At 36.9% G+C, this 22,286-nt stretch overlaps 1 protein-coding gene across 1 annotated transcript in view; it reads right to left on the minus strand.

Moving 5' to 3' along the window:
• Inpp4b (inositol polyphosphate-4-phosphatase type II B) overlaps positions 1-22,286 on the minus strand; it is a 507,192-nt gene that overhangs the window by 149,574 nt on the left and 335,332 nt on the right. Inside the window, exon 15 of the mRNA XM_004655836.3 lies at positions 8,896-9,073. Coding sequence (XP_004655893.2) covers positions 8,896-9,073 — 178 coding nt within the window. The remainder of the gene's footprint in view (positions 1-8,895; positions 9,074-22,286) is intronic.

The raw sequence follows: 22,286 nt of genomic DNA on the forward strand, positions 1-22,286 counted from the left end.
CTAAACTTTCACCCTAAGATAATGTCCATACTTCGTAGACAGGTGAGTTTCTTGGAGACAACAAATTGTAGGATCCTGCTTTTTAACCCAATCTGCAAACCTATGTCTTTTGGTTGGGGTATTGAGGCCATTTATGTTAAGTGATATTATTGAAAGGTGTTTTTTTTTTTTTATGTTTGCCTTTTTTTTTTTTTTTTTTTTTTGTGGTTCCGGTTCCACTTTTGCTCTCTTGTGTTAACTAGTATTTGAGTTTTGCTCGTTTTTTCCAGGTTCCTTATATGTGTGCTTTTCCTTGTCTTTGGCATGGAGGATTCTTTCAAGTATTTCCTGTAGAGCTGGTTTTGTCTTCAAATACTCCTTTAGCCTGCTTTTGCCATGGAATGTCCTTATTTCTCCATCTATTTGAATGGATAGATTTTCAGGATAAAGTTACCTTGGTTGACAGTTTTTATCTTTCAGAATTTAGAATACATCACTCTAAGCCCTTTTGGCTTTTAAAGTTTGTGGTGAGTAATCTGCTGTAATCCTGATGTGCTTGCTTTTGTAGGTAACTTGATTTTTCTCTCTGACTACTTTCAATAGTTTTTCTTTGGATTGTGTGTTTGGTAGTTTGGTTATAATATGGCGAGGAGAGGTTCTTTCCAGGTTTTGTCTGGCTGGTGTTCTACTTGCTTCCTGTATCTGTATTGGCACCTCTTTCCCAATTTGGGGGAAGTTTTCTTCTATGATTTTGTTGAGGACACCTACTATGCCTTTGGAGTGAAATTCTTCTCCTTCTACTATGCCCTGAATTCTTATGCTTGATCTTTTCATAGTGTTCCAAATATTTTGAAATTCCCATTCATACTTTTCTATTAGTTTATCTTTCTCTTTGTTGGGCTGTATTAGATTTGCCACCTGGTCTTCTAGTTTAGATATTCTGCCCTCTCCTTCATCCATTCTACTGGTGAGATTTTCTACAGAGTTTTTTATTTCATTAACTGTATTCTTCAGAGCTAGTAATTTTCACTGGTTTTTCTTTATTATTTATATTTCCTTATTTTTGTCTTGTATTGCCTTCTTTATTTCATTTAATTGGTGTCCTGCATCTTCTTTGATTCCTTTGATTTCCTCTTTGAGCTCCTCTTTGTTTCTTTTGATTTGTTCTTTGACTTCTTTGAACATATTTACCATCATTCTTCTGAAATCTTTCTTAGACATTTCCTCCAACTCATTCTCACTGTAGATCATCTGTGGTGCATTAATACTTTTTGGTGAGTTTATATTGTCTTGATTTTTGGTGTTTCTTGAGTTATAATGTATATATTTTTGCATCTTGGATTAAGTTAATGCTTGGATTTTTCTAGCTAGCTAGGTATTCTTAGCTGTATCAATTGATCTGATATTATATATCTTCAGTGTAGGAGATTAAGATGTTTGGTGTGGCTCTTACACTCTCAGAGTATCTAGAAAAGTGTTCCTAGGGGTTGAGTTTACCTGATATGGGAGTATTCAAGTAGGCTGATTGGAAAAAAATACAGGTAGATTCTAAAATTTAACTAAACATTGTATACATTCAATCAACAACAGCACTGAGTATTTATGCAAGAGTAGGTGTTGTAACAACCAGATCCTCTATCAACAAAGAGGTTCAGATTTCTGGTCTGTTGAGGGTTCCAAGTCAGCTTGTGACCAAGTGAGACCCTTCCCTGGTAAAATAACAGTTACCTTTATGGATGATTTTGGTCTCAGTCAAGTATGCTGCCTGGGTCACTGGACTGCTGTTCTGTTTTTGGAGCTGGACACTGGATTTTCCTGTGGTGCAAACTGAGCCTGGCAACTGTGGCCCTGCATATGGGCACCCCTGCTGCTGGAACCACCACTGCTGCTGCTGAAGCTGCCACTTCTGGGTCCACTGCTGAAGCCGACGCAGCTGGGTCTGCCGCTGCTGCTGCTAGAGCCGCTGCTGTCACTGCTGGAGCCACTGTTTCAGGTGCTGGAGCTGCTGCCGGAGCCGCAAAGCTACTTCGGCCTGCCTGTGTGGGCTCTGGATGCTCTGCGACTCTCCTACGTCTCTGCTGTTTTTTAAATTTCTCATATACTCACTTTCTAGTAAAAGTGTGTATTTTGCTGGGTTTTCTTTGGCTTTTTCTCCCCTAGGCTGCTTTGGCATGGTTCCTATGCTGCCATTTTAACTGGAGGCTCTTAAGTTTACTTCTTATAGAGAAATGTTAAAAACATAATGATCAATGTCTCAATGTCTACCTGATCAGAGTTTTTTCCTCCTATTGTGATGATAGTTTTTCATCAGAAAAAAAAAAAAGAAAGAAAGAAGGAAAAGAAAAAAAATTGTATCTTCTGCTTAAAGAATTCCCTGAGTCATTTGGACTAAAGGTGTTTGATCACATAGGTGGAGGTCTTTTCCTAGATCCTGTACTTCATTTCCCTGAAAAAAAGACATGGCAGTGTATGGATGTAAATATACATATATTAATGTTATGAACCATATAATTATTTGGTACTGTTTAAAATAATAGCCAAGCAATTAAATGTCTGAAGTTAAAAAAAATTCTATCCAACATATGCTGTTTCTGGTATCCTTCATGCTGTGTGTTGATCCAAAAGTCTTTGATATATTTTCTTTCTCACATCCATGTGTTCCTTTATAGTTTGTTGAAATCTAGCTTTTGTCTGTCTGAAACTGTTTTATGTTTCACTTACATCTTTTCCAAGCATAGAATTACTAGTAGTACCACCACCACCATTTTTGCTCACTATTCTGAAGATTCACTGTTCTTTCCTGGCTGTCATTGTGTCTAATAAGTTTCCTGACATTTACATTCAAGTTCTTCTGTAAATATTTCTTTTTCATAATTTCATCTTTCTTTGTTATTTGATGATGATGTGTCTGAGTTTCTTGTCCTGAATTTATTCTGTTTGGAGGGCATTGAGATTATGGCATTTCTAGTTTCATCACTTATTTTTTATTTAAATTTAAATTTTATTGACAATTTTCATGAAATTGTACATCATGTGTTTGGTTCATAATTCTTTCCTATTACTTTCTTTGGCTCCCAATCCCTTTCCAGTAAATACTTTCTTCTTTCCAGCCTGTCCATCTTCTATTTTGATTTTCTTTTTTTGTCCATCATCCATGACAACATGTTCATGGGCCCAGTATTGTGCATGTCTTGTGCATGTAACGATAGCCACTGTGAGGTTTCTGCAAACGAGTATCAGCTTCTTTGCTCTTTCTGTGGGGGCTCGATGCATGTTCTGAAGGCTTTGTGGTCTTACTCTAAGTCATTTGTGTTCTGCTCATGTTTTCACAGTGTTTTTTCTCTGTATTTACTTTGGGTATTTTCTAAGGCTATGTTTGCAAGTTCATTACTAAATTTTGTGAGAAAATATTAGATATATCTGTAACTCTGAATCTATGTTCTGTATTTCTCTGAGTTCTATTTGACTCTGTTTTTAATGCTGCATCATTCTCCTTCTCTTTATGTTTTTCTCATATCTTAAGAATATGAAGTATATTTTATATTATTATTATAAAGCCCCTCCATACTAATTTTATATTTTAAATTATTTTAATTATTTATTTGAGAGAGAGAGAGTGAGAGAAAGCGAAAGAAAAAGGCAGATAGAGAGAGAAGGGACACGCCAGGGCCTTCTGCCATTGCAAATAAATCCAAATGCATGTGCCACCTTGTACATCTGGCTTTTTGTAGGTACTGGGGAAATTGAATCAGGGACCTTAGGCTTTGTAGACAAATGCCTTAACCTCCAAGGTATCTCTATAGTCATAATCCCATATTTCATATTTCTATTTGCTTGAATTTATCATATTCCTTTAAAATTATGTTTTACAATGTGAAATTAACTTACTTGGAATAAGAGAGTTTCTTTCAAGTCTTGTTGGAAAACTTTACATCAGTAGATTAATGACCCAGCATTCTTGTAGGTCCATTATCAGGCCCATACCCTTCAAAGTACTCTTCAACTCCTTTTTTACTATAAGGTCTTTCCACTCTGTTATTCTGAAGGTAAAATATTCATAGTTCTTTGAGTGCACAGAAATTGTTTTATAAACTTATGTATGGTATTCATTTCTCAAGATATCTTATTCATAGGTAGCTTATTTATAGGCATATATAGGTAAGTGTCCATAGCTCTTTCTGTGTGAATCTTCCTTCTTTCCATATTCTCTTCTATGAATTCTAGATATCTGAGACTTCCAAAGCCTTCATTACTATCATCTCCTCTTGGAAAAAAGTGCTATTTAGGTTCCACTTCCTGTATTATAGCCTGAAAAATGCCTTAGGAAACATGGCAGGCAAGGCTGGGGAAGTCACTCTCAAGCTTCTGATGGTCCCTGCTTGTCACTGCCTAAGAACCATGCTGTCCAGCTTCCCTGTAGCTAAAGGTGGGGGAATGCATGCATCTCTCTCATGAACAAAGCCTTCTGTGTTTATGCACACAATACCAGTCTCATTCTTAACATTATACTATATTCTTATCTCAATTCCTCCTCCAATTTACCAGACAACAAAAATTTTGTTCATTGTATATTACTTCACCAATAAAACATTGACCATTTGAAAGGGATATAAAAAGCAAATTCTAATCTTGACATTTAATCTATGTCTGTGCCAGTTACTCTGACATTCCTTTCCTTAAGCCCTGACTATATTCTCTCATCAGCCATAAACCACAATCAACAACAACCAAAAACATCTATGCATTTCATTTTCCCATTTTGACTGTTTCTGAGATAAACCAAGGGGTGGTTGAAATGAGCAAGACTAGAAAGTTCTTTCCTCAGTACCTAAGTAATCAACCCAATGAATATTCTCCTCTGTGTAATTAGATATATCTTCAATTTCTTAAACATTGGATTCCTGGCACTGCTATGATAGAAAAGAGAAAGTTTTTTAAGAAAATATTTGTTTTCTAAGTGAAATGCTTTTTATTTATATTTTAAATACAACAGAAGGTGTAAGATTCTGATATTGAGGCCATATTAGGAACTAGTGTTTCTTAAACATACTGTAAGTTTAGCCTCTAATATTTTTATCTTTTAACTATATAACCATTATAATATTGAAAAAGCATCAAACCTCATTCTTTTAAAATCCTAGGTTGTAAAAGTTAAGAGCCATGTCTGTACAGAATTTACCTTAAAGCATCAAGTGTAATATCATGCACTATTAAGTGCTCAGTAGGGCTGTGTGATGAACAGGAGAATAATGGCTCTCTAAACAAGATCTATTGCTCAGTATGGAATGGAAGAAGTGATGGGCTAATGGCACACATATTTCTGAGCTATGTCCCCAAGTATGCCCTGCAGCAAGCTGGCTTTTTCCTCCTGCGCCTGCTTTCCAACTCTCTGAGTCTATTTTCATTGATTATGATCCCATTACTGTGATCCACAGTGGTCAGGGCTACCCTAAGAGCAGAGACACCATTCCCCCATCGCTCAATAGTTGAACACTTTCTTCCCCAGGACCCTGTGCTATCCTTAGCCAGCCCCAGCCAGACAAGGCAACAGCAGTGAATTTTCGTCAACAATGTTTAGGTTGTTAAATATGAGCCTACATAATTGCTAATATTTCTTGAACCTACTGTACATATGAGTTGCTAGAGAAGAATCATTAAGGAATACTAACTGCATAAGTTGAGAAATAATAAATAAATAGGGAGATGTAGGTCAGAGGGGATACATGATATATGACATATATGAACAAGACTAGAGAGCAAACATACAACATGAGGAACACAGATAGGACTATATCACATTTGGAATTGAGGTTAAGTCAATAACAACAACAAAAAAAGTAGGTATATGAAATGATGAAAAGTTAATTAGCCTCATCCTGTGACCTTTTGCCTACCTGCATAAGAACATGTTCACAACTTAAATACATCTTTTTAAATAAATATATATATATATTTATTTATTTATTTATTTGCAAGCAGAGACAGATAGAGAAAGGAGAGACTGGCAGAAAGAATGGGCACACCATGGCCTCCAGCCACTGCAACCAAACTCCAGATGCATGCACCACATTGTACAGCTGGCTTTAAGTGGATACTGGGGAATTGAACCTGGATTGTTAGACTTCGTAGGCAAGTGCCATAACCACCTTGCAATCTTGCCAGTCCTTAAATATGTCACTCTAAGTTTTTTTTTTTTTTAAATAGGTACTATCACTGAGAAAATAAAACAGGTACTATCACTGGAAAAATACATTCTATTTTCTAATCCACAGTAACTTAAGTTCAACCCAAGAACCCCCTCCACACACAAAAAAAAAGAAATCCATAGGGCTAGAGGGGTGGCTTAGGGGTTAAGACATTTGCCTGCAAAGCCAAAGGATCCCGGTTCAACTCTCCAGGACCTACATAAGCCAGTTGCACAAGGGGGCACATGTATCTGGATTTCATTTACAGTGGCTAGAGGCCCTGACATGCCCATTTTCTCTCTCTCTCTCCCTGCCTCTTTCTCTCTCTCTCAAATAAATAAATAAAAAGAAACCTTTAAAGTTTTACATGTTACTAATATCAAATTACATTAAGTCCCTGTAATTACTAAAACAATTTCTCATGCTGAATTCATGGATCATGTTTCATTCTAAATCATGAATTACTCAGCATTTTGTAAGGTATACAAAAATCTTAATTTATACATTTAAACTGAAGACAAGTAAACTTAATTTTAAAGACCCTCCAATTTTAAGAGTTAAGAGATAGACTCTCAGACAAAGTTTAGCCACTCAGTAGAAGCATAGAGGAAAAGTTGGAACTTGGTGCTAAATTAAATGAGCAGAAAGTAACCCCACTCCCTTCACTGAGGCAAGCTGAAAATGATGTATGAAATGACACATCCCTGTCCAGTGCATAGAAGGTATATAGATACTCCTGGAATCGCTGCAGTGACAATGTCCTATTTGCTAAAAATTTCTGCTTAAGTGAACCCAGGGAAGCTTTACCTCAACTGAAAATCTAAATTTAAAAAAAAAAGGAATGAATGAAATGAACATATTATTTTGCAGCCATCTTCTAGTTTTTCTTTTATAGTATTAAATACATATTTGCTGATTATTAGAAAACATACATGTTGCTAAACAACATATGCAATATGTATGACTCAGAAGGCACCATGGTGCTGAGAAGAAGTGACAGATGAGTACTCAGCACTGAAATATCTCAATCACACCTTCCAAGGCTCAGTGTCCATTGTGGAAGAGGTGGCAGGAAGAATGTAAGAGCCAAAGGAAGGGGAGGACTCCTTACAATGTGCTCCTCCAGTCACAAAATGACCAGGATATCCATGTCCTCACAGTGCCTGACACTACTTACACAAGACCACAATAATAGGAGAAAAAGATCATGACATCAAAATAAAAGAGAGATTGATTGAGAGGGGGAGGGGATATGATGGAGAGTGGCATTTCAAAGGGGAAGGTGGGGAAGGGAGGGAATTACAATGGATTATTGTCTACAATTATGGGAGCTGTCAATAAAAAAATTTAAAAAAAGAATATATCGAATAAAAAGATTTTTTGCAACAGTACCTAAGGAAATGGCAAAAAAATAAAAATAAGTGCTTATATTAATATTATGGCACTGAACCTTGACTTTTGTCTGATGTCTGGGTTTCACTCAAGCATCATGACTTTGTATCTTGCTTTCATTTAAGAGCTTTAGTGTTTTTCTTTTGGTAAGAAGTACTCAACAATTATAAAGATTGTATAAATTTGCTTAAGGCCTGAAGCTGCTTGCCTTGACATACAGCAGGTACTTGTGAAATTGTAGTGTATATTTTCCTCCCTGGTCAAGATAGACACATCTACACTCAAGGAAGGACACTGGCTTTCTAGGAGTTGGAAATCTTGAGTTTGATGTTTTTCCCTTTTTCATTTTTTAGAAAAATCATTTGACTTTCTTAGTAGAAATTAGCTAATTTTTAATGAAAGTACATGCTAGTCTTCTATTTTGAGAAAGAATATGAAAATGAACAATTTTACTTGAATGTTAAATAAGTTCAGGCATTCTTGCCATTTACTATAGCTGAAGAAAAATTATAAATGTCTCTATCCTATAGATAACTTGTCCAGTGATGTAAAGAACTACACTGTTGATTTATTCGAGAATTATATAAAGGCATTCATCTTGGTCAGGTATTTTTGGCATTTTATTCAAGTATCCCAAGATAAATTACAAGACATAGATGTGATAGGTGAGCTCAATGGTACTAAACTCCAAAACATCTGTTTTTACACAGACAATTATGCTGGAACCTGCCTCACTCAGTCTTCTATGGTTGGTTCTCTGTGATCAGCAGTTCTCTCTGTCACAAGGCCACTCTCATTAGCTATACAAGTGGATACTGAGCATCTGTCTAAAGCCTGATGGCTTCTGTTTGTTGCACATTCATTAATTCAGTCACCATTGGTGAAACATTGACCAATATTTTTAAATGCATTAAGAAACTTCTCACAATAGATAATATTGTAGAAGGCAAAAGAACCCCCCCCCAGTCACTAGTGGAAATCAACATCAAAATAAATTCTGCTTCAAATTAAATGACTTTCATAAAATTGCATAACTTTCTATGCATAAAAATTAGGTTGTTAATTTAATTAATAAAGCTATAATCAAAAGAAATTAAAACAGCCAGAAGAAAAAGGAAACATATACTAACCAATTACAGGCTTTATGTCTTACTTAAAAGAAAACATAACATGTTTAGTGAGACCTACAAAGAGAATGAGGTAGGTTCAATCTAGTGGCACTATCTGAAGCTTCCTTTTAACCTAGTCTTTTTTACATTACCCATATCTTGAAAGGCAATGTACGCAGAAGACACCACCGATGGGGAAGGGAGATTTTGTTTCCCTCCTAGGATCTTACTTTTTCTGAAAGCATCTTTAACGAATTCTTCAAGCTGTCTGCAGAGTGCTGGCTTGCAGAATTAAGCAGTAGGTCTGCATGGTTCGCTACAAGAGGTTCTAGTTGATTTATGTTGCTGAGAACTTCTTTTGCTTTTGCTGTGTTTTCAGGTGAATAGTAAATAAACTGGTATCCAGTGCTGAAAAACAAAGATAGCATCAAGTTATACCCAAAAAGAAAAAAAAAAAAAGCAGAAAGAATTTTCAGCTCTTAGTACCTGATGGTTAATGAGAGACAGAACTACAAATAGTTCTTACTGAACAAATAAGAACTGGGATATCCTGAGAAATGTTATGTAAACTTAAAGCTAGGTGAAATAAATCCAGTTCCTGTTCAACCATCAGAGAAAACTTACATGTGTTACTAGTACTAATGAGTCACTACTGAACTCCAGGCTAAATAGTGTAGTATGGAGGCATATTTCTATTCAAATTAATCTCATAAATCCTTGCTTGACACTTACTAGGCTGGGTGATACTTGGGAATCTTTGACCTTCCTCACCATGAATGCATAGATAATTATCCAAGCCAATCTATGAAGTAGGTAATATTAGAGTTCATTTGCATGAAGAGCCTATAAGAATGCAAGTATTTAGTGAACTATATATTCCCTCCATGATACTGGACAAGGGCAGGGACAGTGGAGAGAAAATATTCTTCATGCCAAGTGGACAAATGGGCAGTTTTCTGTTATGAACAGAAGACAAATTTACAGTACAGAAAGTCCATGATGTGACTTTACCACTACTCTTGTTGGCCATAAATATGGTGTGTTAAGAAACCGCAATTTGGGCAGGAGAGATGGCTTAGCAGTTAAGCGCTTGCCTGTGAAGCCTAAACCCTAGTTCGAGGCTCCATTCCCCAGGACCCACGTTAGCCAGATGCACAAGGGGGCACACACGTCTGGAGTTCGTTTGCAGTGGCTGGAGGCCCTGGCGTGTCCATTCCCTCTCTCTCTCTGCCTATTTCTCTCTGTGTCTGTCACTCTCGAATAAATAAATAAATTTTTTTTTAAAAGTTAAAAAAAAAAAAAACATGTGCCACTACACCTGGCTTAAAAAAAAAAAAGAAACCGCAATTTGATTATTAACTGAAGAATTGTTGGCTTTCACAGTCTTCATCTAAGAACTGATTAAGAACATATAGGAGGAGAAATCCACTGATGCAAAGGAATGTGACCAGCTCTATTAGGAACCACAAAGCAGGCACAGCATTCCTGAAGGGAAAGGACTAAATTGGCAACACCTGGCAGAGGAGAGGAGCAAGGGCACCAGTTTATAGGGCTGGCACAAACTATCTTACATCCCTTTGTACCTATCAAAGCAATATTTATCACAATGTGTTACAGCCTATATTGAATATCAAACAAATATTTCTTTTACAATTACCAGGTAAATTATTAAAACTGCCCAAATTCATTTTGTTTTGTGTTATGTAGCAGTTTCCTCCAAATTGAAGCATTCTCTCTTGGGGGAGAGGAAGGAAGCTGAAGAGACTCAGGCAGTGGACAAGTCTGGAGAAAAGATTACAAGACCCACCTCTCCTACAGCTGTAGAAAGGGAAAGAACAACTGCTAAGGAAAACGCTCTGCAACCAGCCCAGCTGCTACCAGATTGTGCAGTGAGATCCAGACACACAGCTTCTGGGACTCATCCCCTATGCTGGGGTGGACTCTCTGCCGAAGCAGCTGCCCTTGAGTCACCAATTCCTCCTGTAAGCAACCCCTCACCTGACTCATTGGTTCACCCAGCTGGTTTTGGTATATTGTTCTTTGTTCTGTAGCATGTGCCCTGAGTGGGTGAATACACATGTGCTTGTGCTGCCCCATACATTTTGAAAAACTAGAAGTTATCTTGGGAAAAAAATAATATCTAGGAGGCATTTTTTCCCTCTTCTTCTTTTTGAATTTTTAAAGGAAGTTCTGGAAGTATTTTAAGAAATGCTGTTTGTAAGTCTCAGAGTTCTCTCCACCTTCCATACTGGGATATTTCTTCAAAGAAGTGGCCAAGTCTCCCTACCTCCGTGACCCAGGCAGGGACCAGACAATCTGGCTCCTTGAGCTTGTACCTCCACTAGCCAACCCCTACTGGCTGCCCCTCCTAGGCCCCAAGGAGCATAAGATTCCCTTCCTTTCCAGCTGTAGCCTCTTTTCCTCCTGATTGACCCCCACTTTACCACAGGTGCATATTTTCTCCTGATCTCCCCTCAGCTTGCAAACGTCTGTTTGCCCCTAATTTCCCCACTCAAGTCTGTGCCTTCTCTGTCTCCCTCTTCCATTCCTCTATCCCATTTTCTCTCCAACCTCTATCCTCCCTCAGCCTGTAGTATGACTGCCCACAACCCATGTCCTCTCCCTAGGTATGTTAGGTAGGTCCTCTCTCCTGCTAAAGATCGCTGGACTGATTTCCAAACAGAAAATCCACCACATGCACATGAATCCAACTTACAACATCATATATATGTATACCAGCTCTCTTCCTCACCTCCTATTCCCTGGTTCCAAAGCCACAGCACCACCCTAAATTTGAGGATGGTAATAAAGTACTTTGATTTACACCACCCATGTTTCTAATCTCGTGCCCACCTCAGGTCTCCCCCCCCAAAAAAAAATCTATCATCATTATTTTATAAATAGGTAATAAATAACTTGCATTTTATCTATTTTTTCAGAATAATTAAGAAAATTGTTCTTATATGCAGGAAATACTCAGAAACACAAGGAAGAGTATGGGGCATGAGAATACACATTACTGTTCTGTGATACTATCATTTCTTACTTGCAGACTGCTAAATGTCAAAAGTTAAATCACACCTTGAGTATTTATTTTATATTTCAAAACTAATTAAAGCAAAAAAAGTAAAATAAAGAAAATTAACAAAAGCCACTGCAATGAGAAGAAAGAAAATAGTAGTCTTCAGTGAAAGCTTGTCTATTTCTCTTTCATTTTGTAGTTAGGACACAAGTCTTCAAGACAAAAATAATAATCTACTCCTTGACACCAGTATTTTGTAAATCAAACAATTTCATGTTGCTTTTGCAAAGAAAGCGACTACCAAATATACTGACTTGTCACGAAAGTAGGAGTGATGTTTGGTATCTTGTACTCTGGCAGAAAATAGAGGGACCCCTGCTCTGCAGACCCAAAAGAGAAAGCAGTGTGTGCTAGCAGCATTGTGATCGTCTTCACTGAGCTGATTTTCTGTTACCAAAATCTACTTCCTGTTGTGGCCCTATGAGTATATAAGTGCAGTCTCCGCCTATGGATTATTTCTTAGAAAGCTAAAGTATTCAAGGCTATGAGCTCCTCCATGTTCTGTTCACATTACCCCTCTTTCTAAGTACATACTGTCTTTCTTTCTGATCTCTGCCTCTATTACCTTTCTTCTTTACTGGGGTTATTCTTTCTTAGAAGTTTCCCATTATTTGATTGGTTAACATTATCTACTTGCATTTTATTTCCCACCTGTCTCTTGCTCTGTACAATGTTCTTAGAATTCTCCCCTTGATTCTAATATATACATTTCTAAGAAATTATTCTCATATTCTCTTTTCTCTATACTAGATGAATGGTGTTCAAATTTTAGCAGGCATAAAGTGAACCAAGGATCAAGGACAGGGCTTACATGTTTATTTTAAAAGACAAGGATTTTGTTGCAAAGCCAAGAGATTCTGCTCTGGTATGTTCTGCATGTATAATAAGTCTTCAAGATATGCTGATTCATGGGAATGGCTAAGCATCTTGAGACACACCTCCTGCCAATGTGCTGACTCTGTGATGACCTCTAAATCCTGGATCACACTCCACAATTATTGATAATAGTCCCTCTTAAGTGATTATTGGTCTTTCATATCTTTTACAAAACTAGTCTTCTAGTCCTTCATACTCTGCAAAAGTTGCTCTGGTGCTCTTCTCCTCACTACCAAGGTTTATCCTTCTAACATTTTCCACTATCTTTCCGTCTCTTTCCTCCCAATGCTGTCCTTACTGGCCTGCATATTCTAACCAGTCAAAAGCATGAGAAATAACCCTAGCTGTTCCTCCTGTGGCTCCCTAAAGTCTTTGGAGCAGTTATGTAGAAGGCATTGGTTCCTGTATGATGTGTTTAATACTTGTCATCTTATATAGTAAGGCTGAAAGATTGATTTTCCACTATAAATACCAATGTTCATGTCTAGGATGACATTGTATGATATGGAAAAATATCAGTACCCACAAAATAAATTTAAGTATACATAAGATTTATCCACCTATTCAGTGCCTTACTCTTTAAATATGGCATATATTTTAACAGAGATAGCTTCTTAAAGGGAAAGTTAAGACCACAATTCAATGACCTTGAGAAAGAGTATAACTAAACGCCATTTTACAGTGGTTTGAGATTTAAGGTGAATCCAAACATTGAATCAACTATGAATCAGATAAAATCAGGGGAAAGAGAAATGTTTCCTTGCCCACACAAAAAAAAATATAGGTCATGAAAACAAATTGCAGATGAGGAAAATTCAATTACCTTCACATTATTTTGCTAGTAAATAGAAAATGAATGAGAGTATTCACCTATACTTGAATCCTGGGATAAATACTTATTTGAATAGTTTAACTGATAATATTTAACACAAATTAAGGCCAAATATATGCAATGTGCTAACATATGTGTATATGGGTGGTAACTAGCAGTGTTCTATTTCAGAGATGCCAAGAGAGAGAAAGCACACAGTAAAATAGCACACTCATAAGCTCCCATTGCTAACCTAAGGACAATTAAAGCAAAAATTCATACATGCCTTCTTTAGTAATGTTGGCCTTGCCTATTGCTTCGTCTTCCAGTGCCACTCTGGTCTAGGATTCATTCTTTGAAATTCAGTCTTATTTTTATCCATATGTCTCTCCTAAGTGAGCTCACTAAATTTTTAATTATACAGTATCTGTGGCCATGAGTCCTCAGTGGACCTCTGCCTTGTACTCCATCTGAATCTAGGCTTTCAACATGAGATCTGTAACTTAACATGGTGAGTGAGCAGTCAATAGCTACCCATTCTCAACAACAAGCTCTGATGTACTGGTCCCTAACTTCTTTCATAATGACACCAAATTTTTTTCTTTCTTACCTTTTACCCAACTTTTCAAAAACTTCCCTTTTCCTTCAAAATAAACCCTGATTCCTATTACTTACTTACTTATTTATTCATTTATTTATTTTTGGTTTTTCGAGGCAGGGCATCACTCTAGTTCTAGTTCTGGAATTCACTCTGTAGTCTCAGGGTGGCCTTGAACTCACAGTGATCCTCCTACCTCTGTCTCCCAAGTGCTTGGATTAAAGTCATGTGCCACCACGCCTGGCCCTGAATCCTATTGCTTCTTTTCTGGTTCACTATGAACATCCTAGTACAAACCAACACCACTTCCTGCTGTCATGGCTGTTTCAACAACCCACAAACTGGTCTCGTCACCTCTCTCTTTATACTTATCTATATAATGATAAGTAACACTTTAAGACATAGAATTTTTTTTTCTTTTTTTCTTTTTTTTTTTTTTTTTTGTCACATGCTCAGTACTGGAAGGACAAAGGAAGCAGGGATACAGCAGGGGAAATAAAAAGGTTCTTTCTTAGCTTTCATGGTGGTAAAATGTCTCCTGCAGACTTGTGCATCTAAATACTTAATCCTCACTTGGGGGTGCTGTTCTGGAAGGCTTGGGAGGTAGATTCTTGATGGAGGAAGTGAATCTCTGGGAAGGCATAGAGGTGTTATAGGTAGGTTCCTCATGCAATTATCTCTACTTTTTTCCTGCTGAAGTGATGATATGACACTAGCGGTCTGCTCCTTCCATGTTACCCACACCATGATAGACTTGGCCTTGAAATGGGAGGCTGAAAACAAAGCCCTTGATTCCATAAGCTGCTGCTGCTTGGGATGCTGCCCACCCCCCAAATGAAAAGCAACTGATACAGTTTCTTATTAAGTCTACCTCCTGGGACTCAATTGCCACCTGTCTGTTCCCTACCCTTTCTAAATATTGTCAATCCTAATCTTAATCCTAATCCAACAGGATACTGTCTAATCTTAATCCTAATCCAACAGGATACTGTCTTAGGGAATGGAGATATGGAAAAGGGGATGAGAGGTGATGCATAGGTAAGTTGAGAATGGGAAGGAACAAATAAAGGAGGGAGGGAAAAGGAAAAGAGGATGGAAGTTAATGAATTTAAGAAAAAGAAAATATGCTCTGGAGTTGTCTGTCTACATCTGTGGCAGAGTTGAATCAAAAAAAAAAAAAAATTACTCTAAGGATAATTTCTACTTCTTCTTCTGCCCCCAAATCAAACACTAGTTGTAAAAACTAGACTTCTGAATCCAGAGACACTCAAAGAAACGTGCTCAGTTGTAACTGAGAAGAAAACCATGTGGATAACAAATGAAAATTTACACCTTAGAGCACTTAAATATACCTTTCTGACTTCACAGCATGTAACAACCTGCTTCATGAAATTGTGGAAGGTAAAATGATACCTCTTTGCTTCCATCCATACATTCTTTGTATTGTCTGCTAGATGTAAGACATAGAGGAAAAAAACAAAAAGAAAAACATCTGTTCTGTTTACTCCCTAGAAACTTCACTTATATAATTGAGAAAGTTAGATGATCTACATTTAAATTGATGTTTATTTTTCTAACTATTTTTGTTAGGAAAATATCCTCTTGTAATCATGGAAGCTTTAGAATCAGTGTTTTGATTAAAGCTTGATTCTACCATTTTCTCTGTGACAAATGATATCAATTCAGTGGAAAGAACACATTCATTTCTGTTCCACTTCTCCCCAGAGGAACTGTGTTTGTTAGCCATGATCACAGTTACTTCCACTATCTCACTCTTAATTTTTAAATCCTTGTCTATAATTTCTGACCCAGTGAATACTTGTGTGTGTGTGTTATATGGATATATGCATGTATGTATAGCCTCAGTCTATTCTTCAGTAATATAACAAATTCTAGGTACAATTATATGACTTTTCAAGGTACAAAGTCTAACTTGTTTTTTTATTGAATTCCATGCCCTGTTCTCATTTGTCTCTTAATTTGCTTACTGTGAATTCCTTTACCACCTTTTAAAGGTCAGCTCAGTTTTAATTTGATCTAGTTTGGCTTTGGGTATTTTCACACTTAACTTCTTACCTAGATGTGAGGAAATATCCAAACCAGGACCCCTGAATTCCTTATAAACTCAACACGATGCCACCAGCCAAGTTGCCACCTCATCTACTGCTGTGCTGGATCAAGTGACGGGGTGCAGGCAAACCCAGGAAGCCTTCCAGAATGTTGTGCATATGTAAATGTTTCCTTGACTGCAACCAGGCATAAGAGTTAATTTCTTAAAACTTGGATTTTATTTCTAAAAACCCAGTTGTGATGATTATGAGACTCTAAATTCACTAAAAATAAACTGGTGAATTCCACACCAATGAGACATCAAGTTTTAGGTCAAATTACAGTACAATAAATATCTCCTTTAAAAAGCTAATGTTGCTGGGTGTTGTGGTGCACACCTTTAATCCCAGCACTCAAGAATATGAATACTCTGAGAATAAGAATAAGAATACTCTGAGAATATGTAGTGAATTCCAGGTCAGCCTTGGCTAGAGCAAGACCCTACCTCGAAAAACAAAAACAGAAAAGCTAATGTTCACAGCCTAAGATACCACAACTCAGAGGTACAAGGAAGCTGAAGGCACATTCATGAGCCAGTTCCTTTTTCAATTTTAAATATTAAGTTATTTTTACAAATATTTTTAAAGCAAACAATTTATATTGTACAATGAACAATAATAACCCAAATCTGCTTCTGTATCCCTATAATACGTAATATCTGGGTCCATTCTATGAGAGTCATACTAAATGATTTTCAGGGACTATATCATTCTATATTGGCAAGTCTCCAGGAAAAAGAAAATGCAACAATGGAAAATAAAGCTCTTAACTTAACCTGGCTCACACAACTGGCATTTAAGATAGAAAAAGGATTTAAACTCATATCTTCATAATCACACAGTTTGTCCCCTTAATTTTGTTTAACCATCTCTTGGCTACAGTAATAAGCCTTTTAAATTTGTCAGAAAATGTGTTGAGGAAAATGATATAGCTATAACTAATATGGGAAACACCTTAACATCTTCCACTTAATCATACTGTAGTCAGGACAGCTTACACATATGAAAATAAGATTGGATTTCTTGTCTTTTAATTTAAGAAATGTTCATTAGACAAGACTGTGATCCCAGTTGATAACAGAGGTTAGGCTGAAGAAAGAATTTGGGAATGATCAGATAGTACTTTTAACAAATATTTACTGACTGTTGTCCTTGAGCTGAGGAGAATTAAAGACCAGAGATACAGAAAAGTAATGAGGGCCTGTTCGGTAAACGCCACATCAGGGCTGTCAGTGTGAGAGATGAAAAAGGAGGAAACATGTTTGTGGGAGCTCTCCTCAGCGGGTCTCACACACTTGGACTCTCCTTTCTAAGAATATGCGTAGTTGCAAAGGGAGTGGCCCCACCACCCTGCTGGTGCTGACCCTCCCATGGAGGAGTGTGCAGGATGTCACATTCCACCTCTGTCTGGTACATACTTTAACAGTTTAGAGGTTTTTTTTCTCCATCTTACCAAGTTTTCATGTTTGCTGGAAAAAGATGTAGCAAAGGATTTTTTTTTAACCAAAGCATTTCTCTTATTATGAAATTAAACAAGAAGAGATAGAAGACAAAACTCTATAAAGAAAGAGAACTATCTGTACTATTCAACAAAGTTATTGACTTTTCTAATGTAGTCAATGTTTAGAGTTATGATTCTGATATGATTATGATAATTTCATGTTTTCTTTTAGTTTTAGCTTATATATTTATATATACATATATATATATTATTTATATATGTAGCTTATATATTTTATATATGTCAAAATCTACATATCAACTGAATTTAATGCATAATGTTCTACTTTGGTGACTAGTAATAGTCTATTTATCCAATAAGTTTCTAATATTTTATTGCTATGAACTACAATATATGAACATCTTTGAAAGCTTTGTCTTATTTTAATGAGGTTATATACCTAAAAAAATAGATTCCCTGGGGTATATTTTGGAGGGATGTAGATAGAAAAAATGAGACTGTGTCTTAGAAGTGCTTTCACTTTTCTTCTATTTTTACTACTATACAAAGTACAAATCACTAACCCTAACCAGAAGCCAGTTCACATGTTTTAACAACACAGATAAAATCATTTATTTTATATTATATTGCCCTCTCATCAAGGTCCATATGGAGTTGATGGACCACCTATACCTTTTTTTCTCTTTGATATGTATCAATAGCTCAGAAGCTAATATCACTCACTTATTTGGGATAAATTTTGTGTTGCACATCGAACTTGACAAGGGTGCTGTATTGTATTGGAGTTTATTGCAAGGTACAGGGAAAGATCCCGCCATCCTGGGGCTCACTGTGCAGGGTTCCAGGGAAGACATATGGCGCATTCTCTCCTACCTCTGGGTTCTCATCTCCCACTCTAACAACACACAAAATCCAGACAATCCTGTAATTTCCATCTTTGTGCAATCTCTTCTGCTAGCTCATGGCTGGTGGAAGATCTTGTCTGTTTTTGACAAAGCCCCACTTAATAGATTTTGCAATAATACTGCTTATCTTATTTTAGATAATTTTGACATATGTTTTTCCCATGACATAAAATAAAAATAAATAATAAAAATATTTTATAACATATTTTATAATTTGTAAAATATTATGAAAAAATAAGTAAAATAAAAATAAATGGCATCAAATATTTATTTATTTATTTGCAAGAGAGAGAAATAGGCAGAGAGAGAAGTAGGGTAATGAGCATGCCAGGGACTCTAGCTACTGCACACAAACTCCAGATGCATACATTGCCTTGTGCATCTGGCTTTACCTGGGTACTGGGGAATCAAATCCAGGTCCTTAGGCTTTGCAGGCAAGTACCTTAACCACTGAGATATCTCTCTAGCCCCTTGTATAACATTTTAAAAATTTGTACTTTCCTTATAATTTTATAAAAACGGGGATCTCTCTAGATAAGTTTTAGATCTGAAAAGTACAAAGATTTCAGGGCATTTAGGTATAGACTAGTTTTTTTGCTGTTTTCTGACTTTTAAATGAAGAAAGTTAAGTAGCAAGACTAATAGGGAGCTATCAAAATAGTCTAGAATTCACTTGGTATTTAACCTGAAGAGAAAAGTTCTTCCTTGGGTCCAAAGCATGCAAGTCAGGATGGCATTCTATGTCCTGAGAGCAGGTCTTTCTTCAGTTGACAGAATCCAAATCCTTCAATGGTGAAAGTTGTTTCATAGTTAATCCTTTTAAATAATCAAAAGGCAATGTTTTATCCCATAATGTGCTTTAGATATAAAGTTATAATTTTAAGTAATAACCTTACTGTGGATTACCTTTATCTTTGGTCCCTTTCTTACTCACCTTCTCTTCTCCTCTATCCCTCCTTTCCCTCTCTTCCATGTGTTTCTGCATATAAGTATTCAAATCCAGTCATAACTAAATATGTGCTTAATCAAAATGTCTAATTATGTAATAAAATCCAAATTATTTCCCTGAGTATGATTTATTTACTTAATAAGACATTTTCAAATTATTAATATAATTTATAACCATGCAGGAATATATCAAAAGAAATATGCCCTCTCTAGAGGGAGCTCTGGAAACCCAAGAATGAGAAGCTCAGGGGTCCTTTGAAATCTCACAGTTCAAACTAGTCATGTGCTTTGCTTTTTTAGGACACTGTTATCTTTGCCAAGTTGGACATCATAAATTCTAGGGATGTGTATATAATGTCATTTATAACTGAACAAGTTTTGTGCTTTAAAGTAACAACTGTGTGCTGACAAGATGGCTTAGTGGTTGTAGCTTGCCTAAGAAGCCTAAAAACCCAGGTTCAATACCCCAGTGCCCATGTAAACTAGATGCACATGGGTAGCACATGTTTATGGTGTTTGGTCGCAATGGCTAGAGGCCCTGGAGTGCCCATTCTTTTTCTTTCTCTCTAATAAATAAATAAAAATAAAATAAAATTATTTTAAAGTAATAGCTTCATTTCTCAAAATTCTGAAGTATTACACAGTTTATCCAGTGCTTCCTGCTCCAATCTGGATATTCCAAGCTATTGGTTAGTTTACTGGATGCATGCCACCAAATTGTTAATATTAAAATCACCATACCTTAGTAATGATGAGTCAGGTGATAATTATGTTGATTTCATATAAATTGTCACCTTCCTTCTTTCAGAATATATGACAGTATATGCTCCCTTCCCGGTGAGGTGCAAGCAACAGTAATACTCCAATACCTGCCACAAAGCTGCATTCCAAGCCAACCACGCATTTTACAAAAATGTCTGTTTGTTGATAGCTCCAATTCCACAGATGGGTCTACATGTCTCCTACCTAGCGCAGCCACATCAGTCTCTTCAGAGAGACAGTGATTTGCTTTGCCCTCTAATCTCATGGCAAGCAATCATTTCACTTTGTTCTTTCCCTCCTCTCATATACTTGGTGTTCATGTGTCAACCACATATCAAACTAGTTTCTGGGGACACTGGGATAAACGAGACAGCAAAGTCTATGTTTTCAGAACAAGTTCCATCCAGATACATATTTTACCCTGGAGGCTTGAAGCAAACATGCCACGGAATTGGAGCCGACGTCCAGGCAGTCCCACATTTTAAGCTGAGAACTGTGGTAACTAATGAAGAAGTGAGGCCAGCTTCCTGTGGAGGACAGCTAAGAGGGAAGGGTTGAAGTGTAAGATGGTGAGATATGAAGCTGAAAAAGAAAGACAGAGCCAGACTATGCATGAATACAGAAACCCAAGTGAGGATTTGAACGTCAAACATACCCCAACAGGGGAATATGTTGAGTCATTGGTCCTTAGCTAATGGCTCTATTTTTTGACCTTCCTGAAATCTCAGAAAGTGAAGTCTAGGCAAAGAAAATAGGACACTGGAGGCTTAACTTTGAACATCAAAGCCGATCTTGACTTCTTTCCTCACTCTCTGCTTTCTCTCCCCAGTGAAGTGTAAAGTCTCTTTCATTACATATTCCTGCCCCCATGAAGTTGTGCCTCACCATGGAAACTGAAGCAATGAAGCCAAGGAAGACAGACTGACATCAGGATCTAAAACGTTTCTTATCCCTTTATGTTATTTATGTTAAACATTCGGTCCTAGAAAGAAGAAAGCCAACAAAGCTGTCCCCTTATCTGTAGTTTTACTTTCTAAGGTTTCAGATCTTTGTGACAAACTATAGTCCAAATGGAAAATCCTGGAAATAACAAGGAATAAATTGGGCATGCCATTCTTAGCAGTGGGATGGAATCTCATAGTACCCTGCTCTGCCCTACAGCAGGCCTGGTCAATACCTAGATGCCTATGTGTCTTAGTAGCCATCCTGCTTATCAGTTTCCCTGTCAAGATACCTCAGTGCTGGTGGACAAGCACACATGACTTTCCCTAGTAAGAGTCCCAGTAACTATGAATGAAGACATGGGTAGTTTTATTACAGCATATTACTTCTGCTATTCTCTCTTATTAGTACTTATGTTATGGATATCTCTCTGTTCCAAGTCATAAGCTCAACTTCACCCTAAAGTTTGTGTATACAGAAGAAAGCAGAAGATCTATAGAACTGTCTGTGGTTCCAGGTATTCATAGGTTTTGTGACACACCCCATGAGAAGAAGGGGTGACTAATGTACATTAAGTACCTTGGAGTTTATGCTTCCAGCAAGATATAGCTAAAGAAGTAGCAAAATTGTTCAAAATTATCAAGTCATAATATTATATTTGCCTTTCAGAAATGCCACTCAAGTCAAAATGAGGAAAAAAGGATGGAATTGGATGAAAGCCAGGCTGGGAAGAAGGATTGTGTTTAAGAGATTTTTGCATTAAATACCTAGAAGAGAGTTTTCTGTGGATTAGATTATCTCAGCCCACAAGTTGTTATTAATGTCGATGACATCCAGAGAAATAACAAAGTAGAAACGGCATTTCATCTTTTAAAAAATACCAAGATGAAGTAAAGTTGTTAAGAATTTCCATATTTGAGCTGAGAAGGTGGCTCAGCATTGCACTTGCTTGCATACCCTGTGGCCTTGGTTTCATTCCCTAATACCCATGTAAAGCAGAGGAACAATGTGGAGCACATAGCATGAATCCAGAGTTTGTGTGCAGGGGCAAGACATCCAGGCACACCCATATTATCTCTCTCTAATAAATATGACCAAAAAAATTTAAGAAAGCTTTCCAGAGTCAT

The sequence above is a fragment of the Jaculus jaculus genome, chromosome 12 (genome assembly GCF_020740685.1).
Source record: "Jaculus jaculus isolate mJacJac1 chromosome 12, mJacJac1.mat.Y.cur, whole genome shotgun sequence".
NCBI classification, from domain to species: Eukaryota; Metazoa; Chordata; class Mammalia; order Rodentia; family Dipodidae; genus Jaculus; species Jaculus jaculus.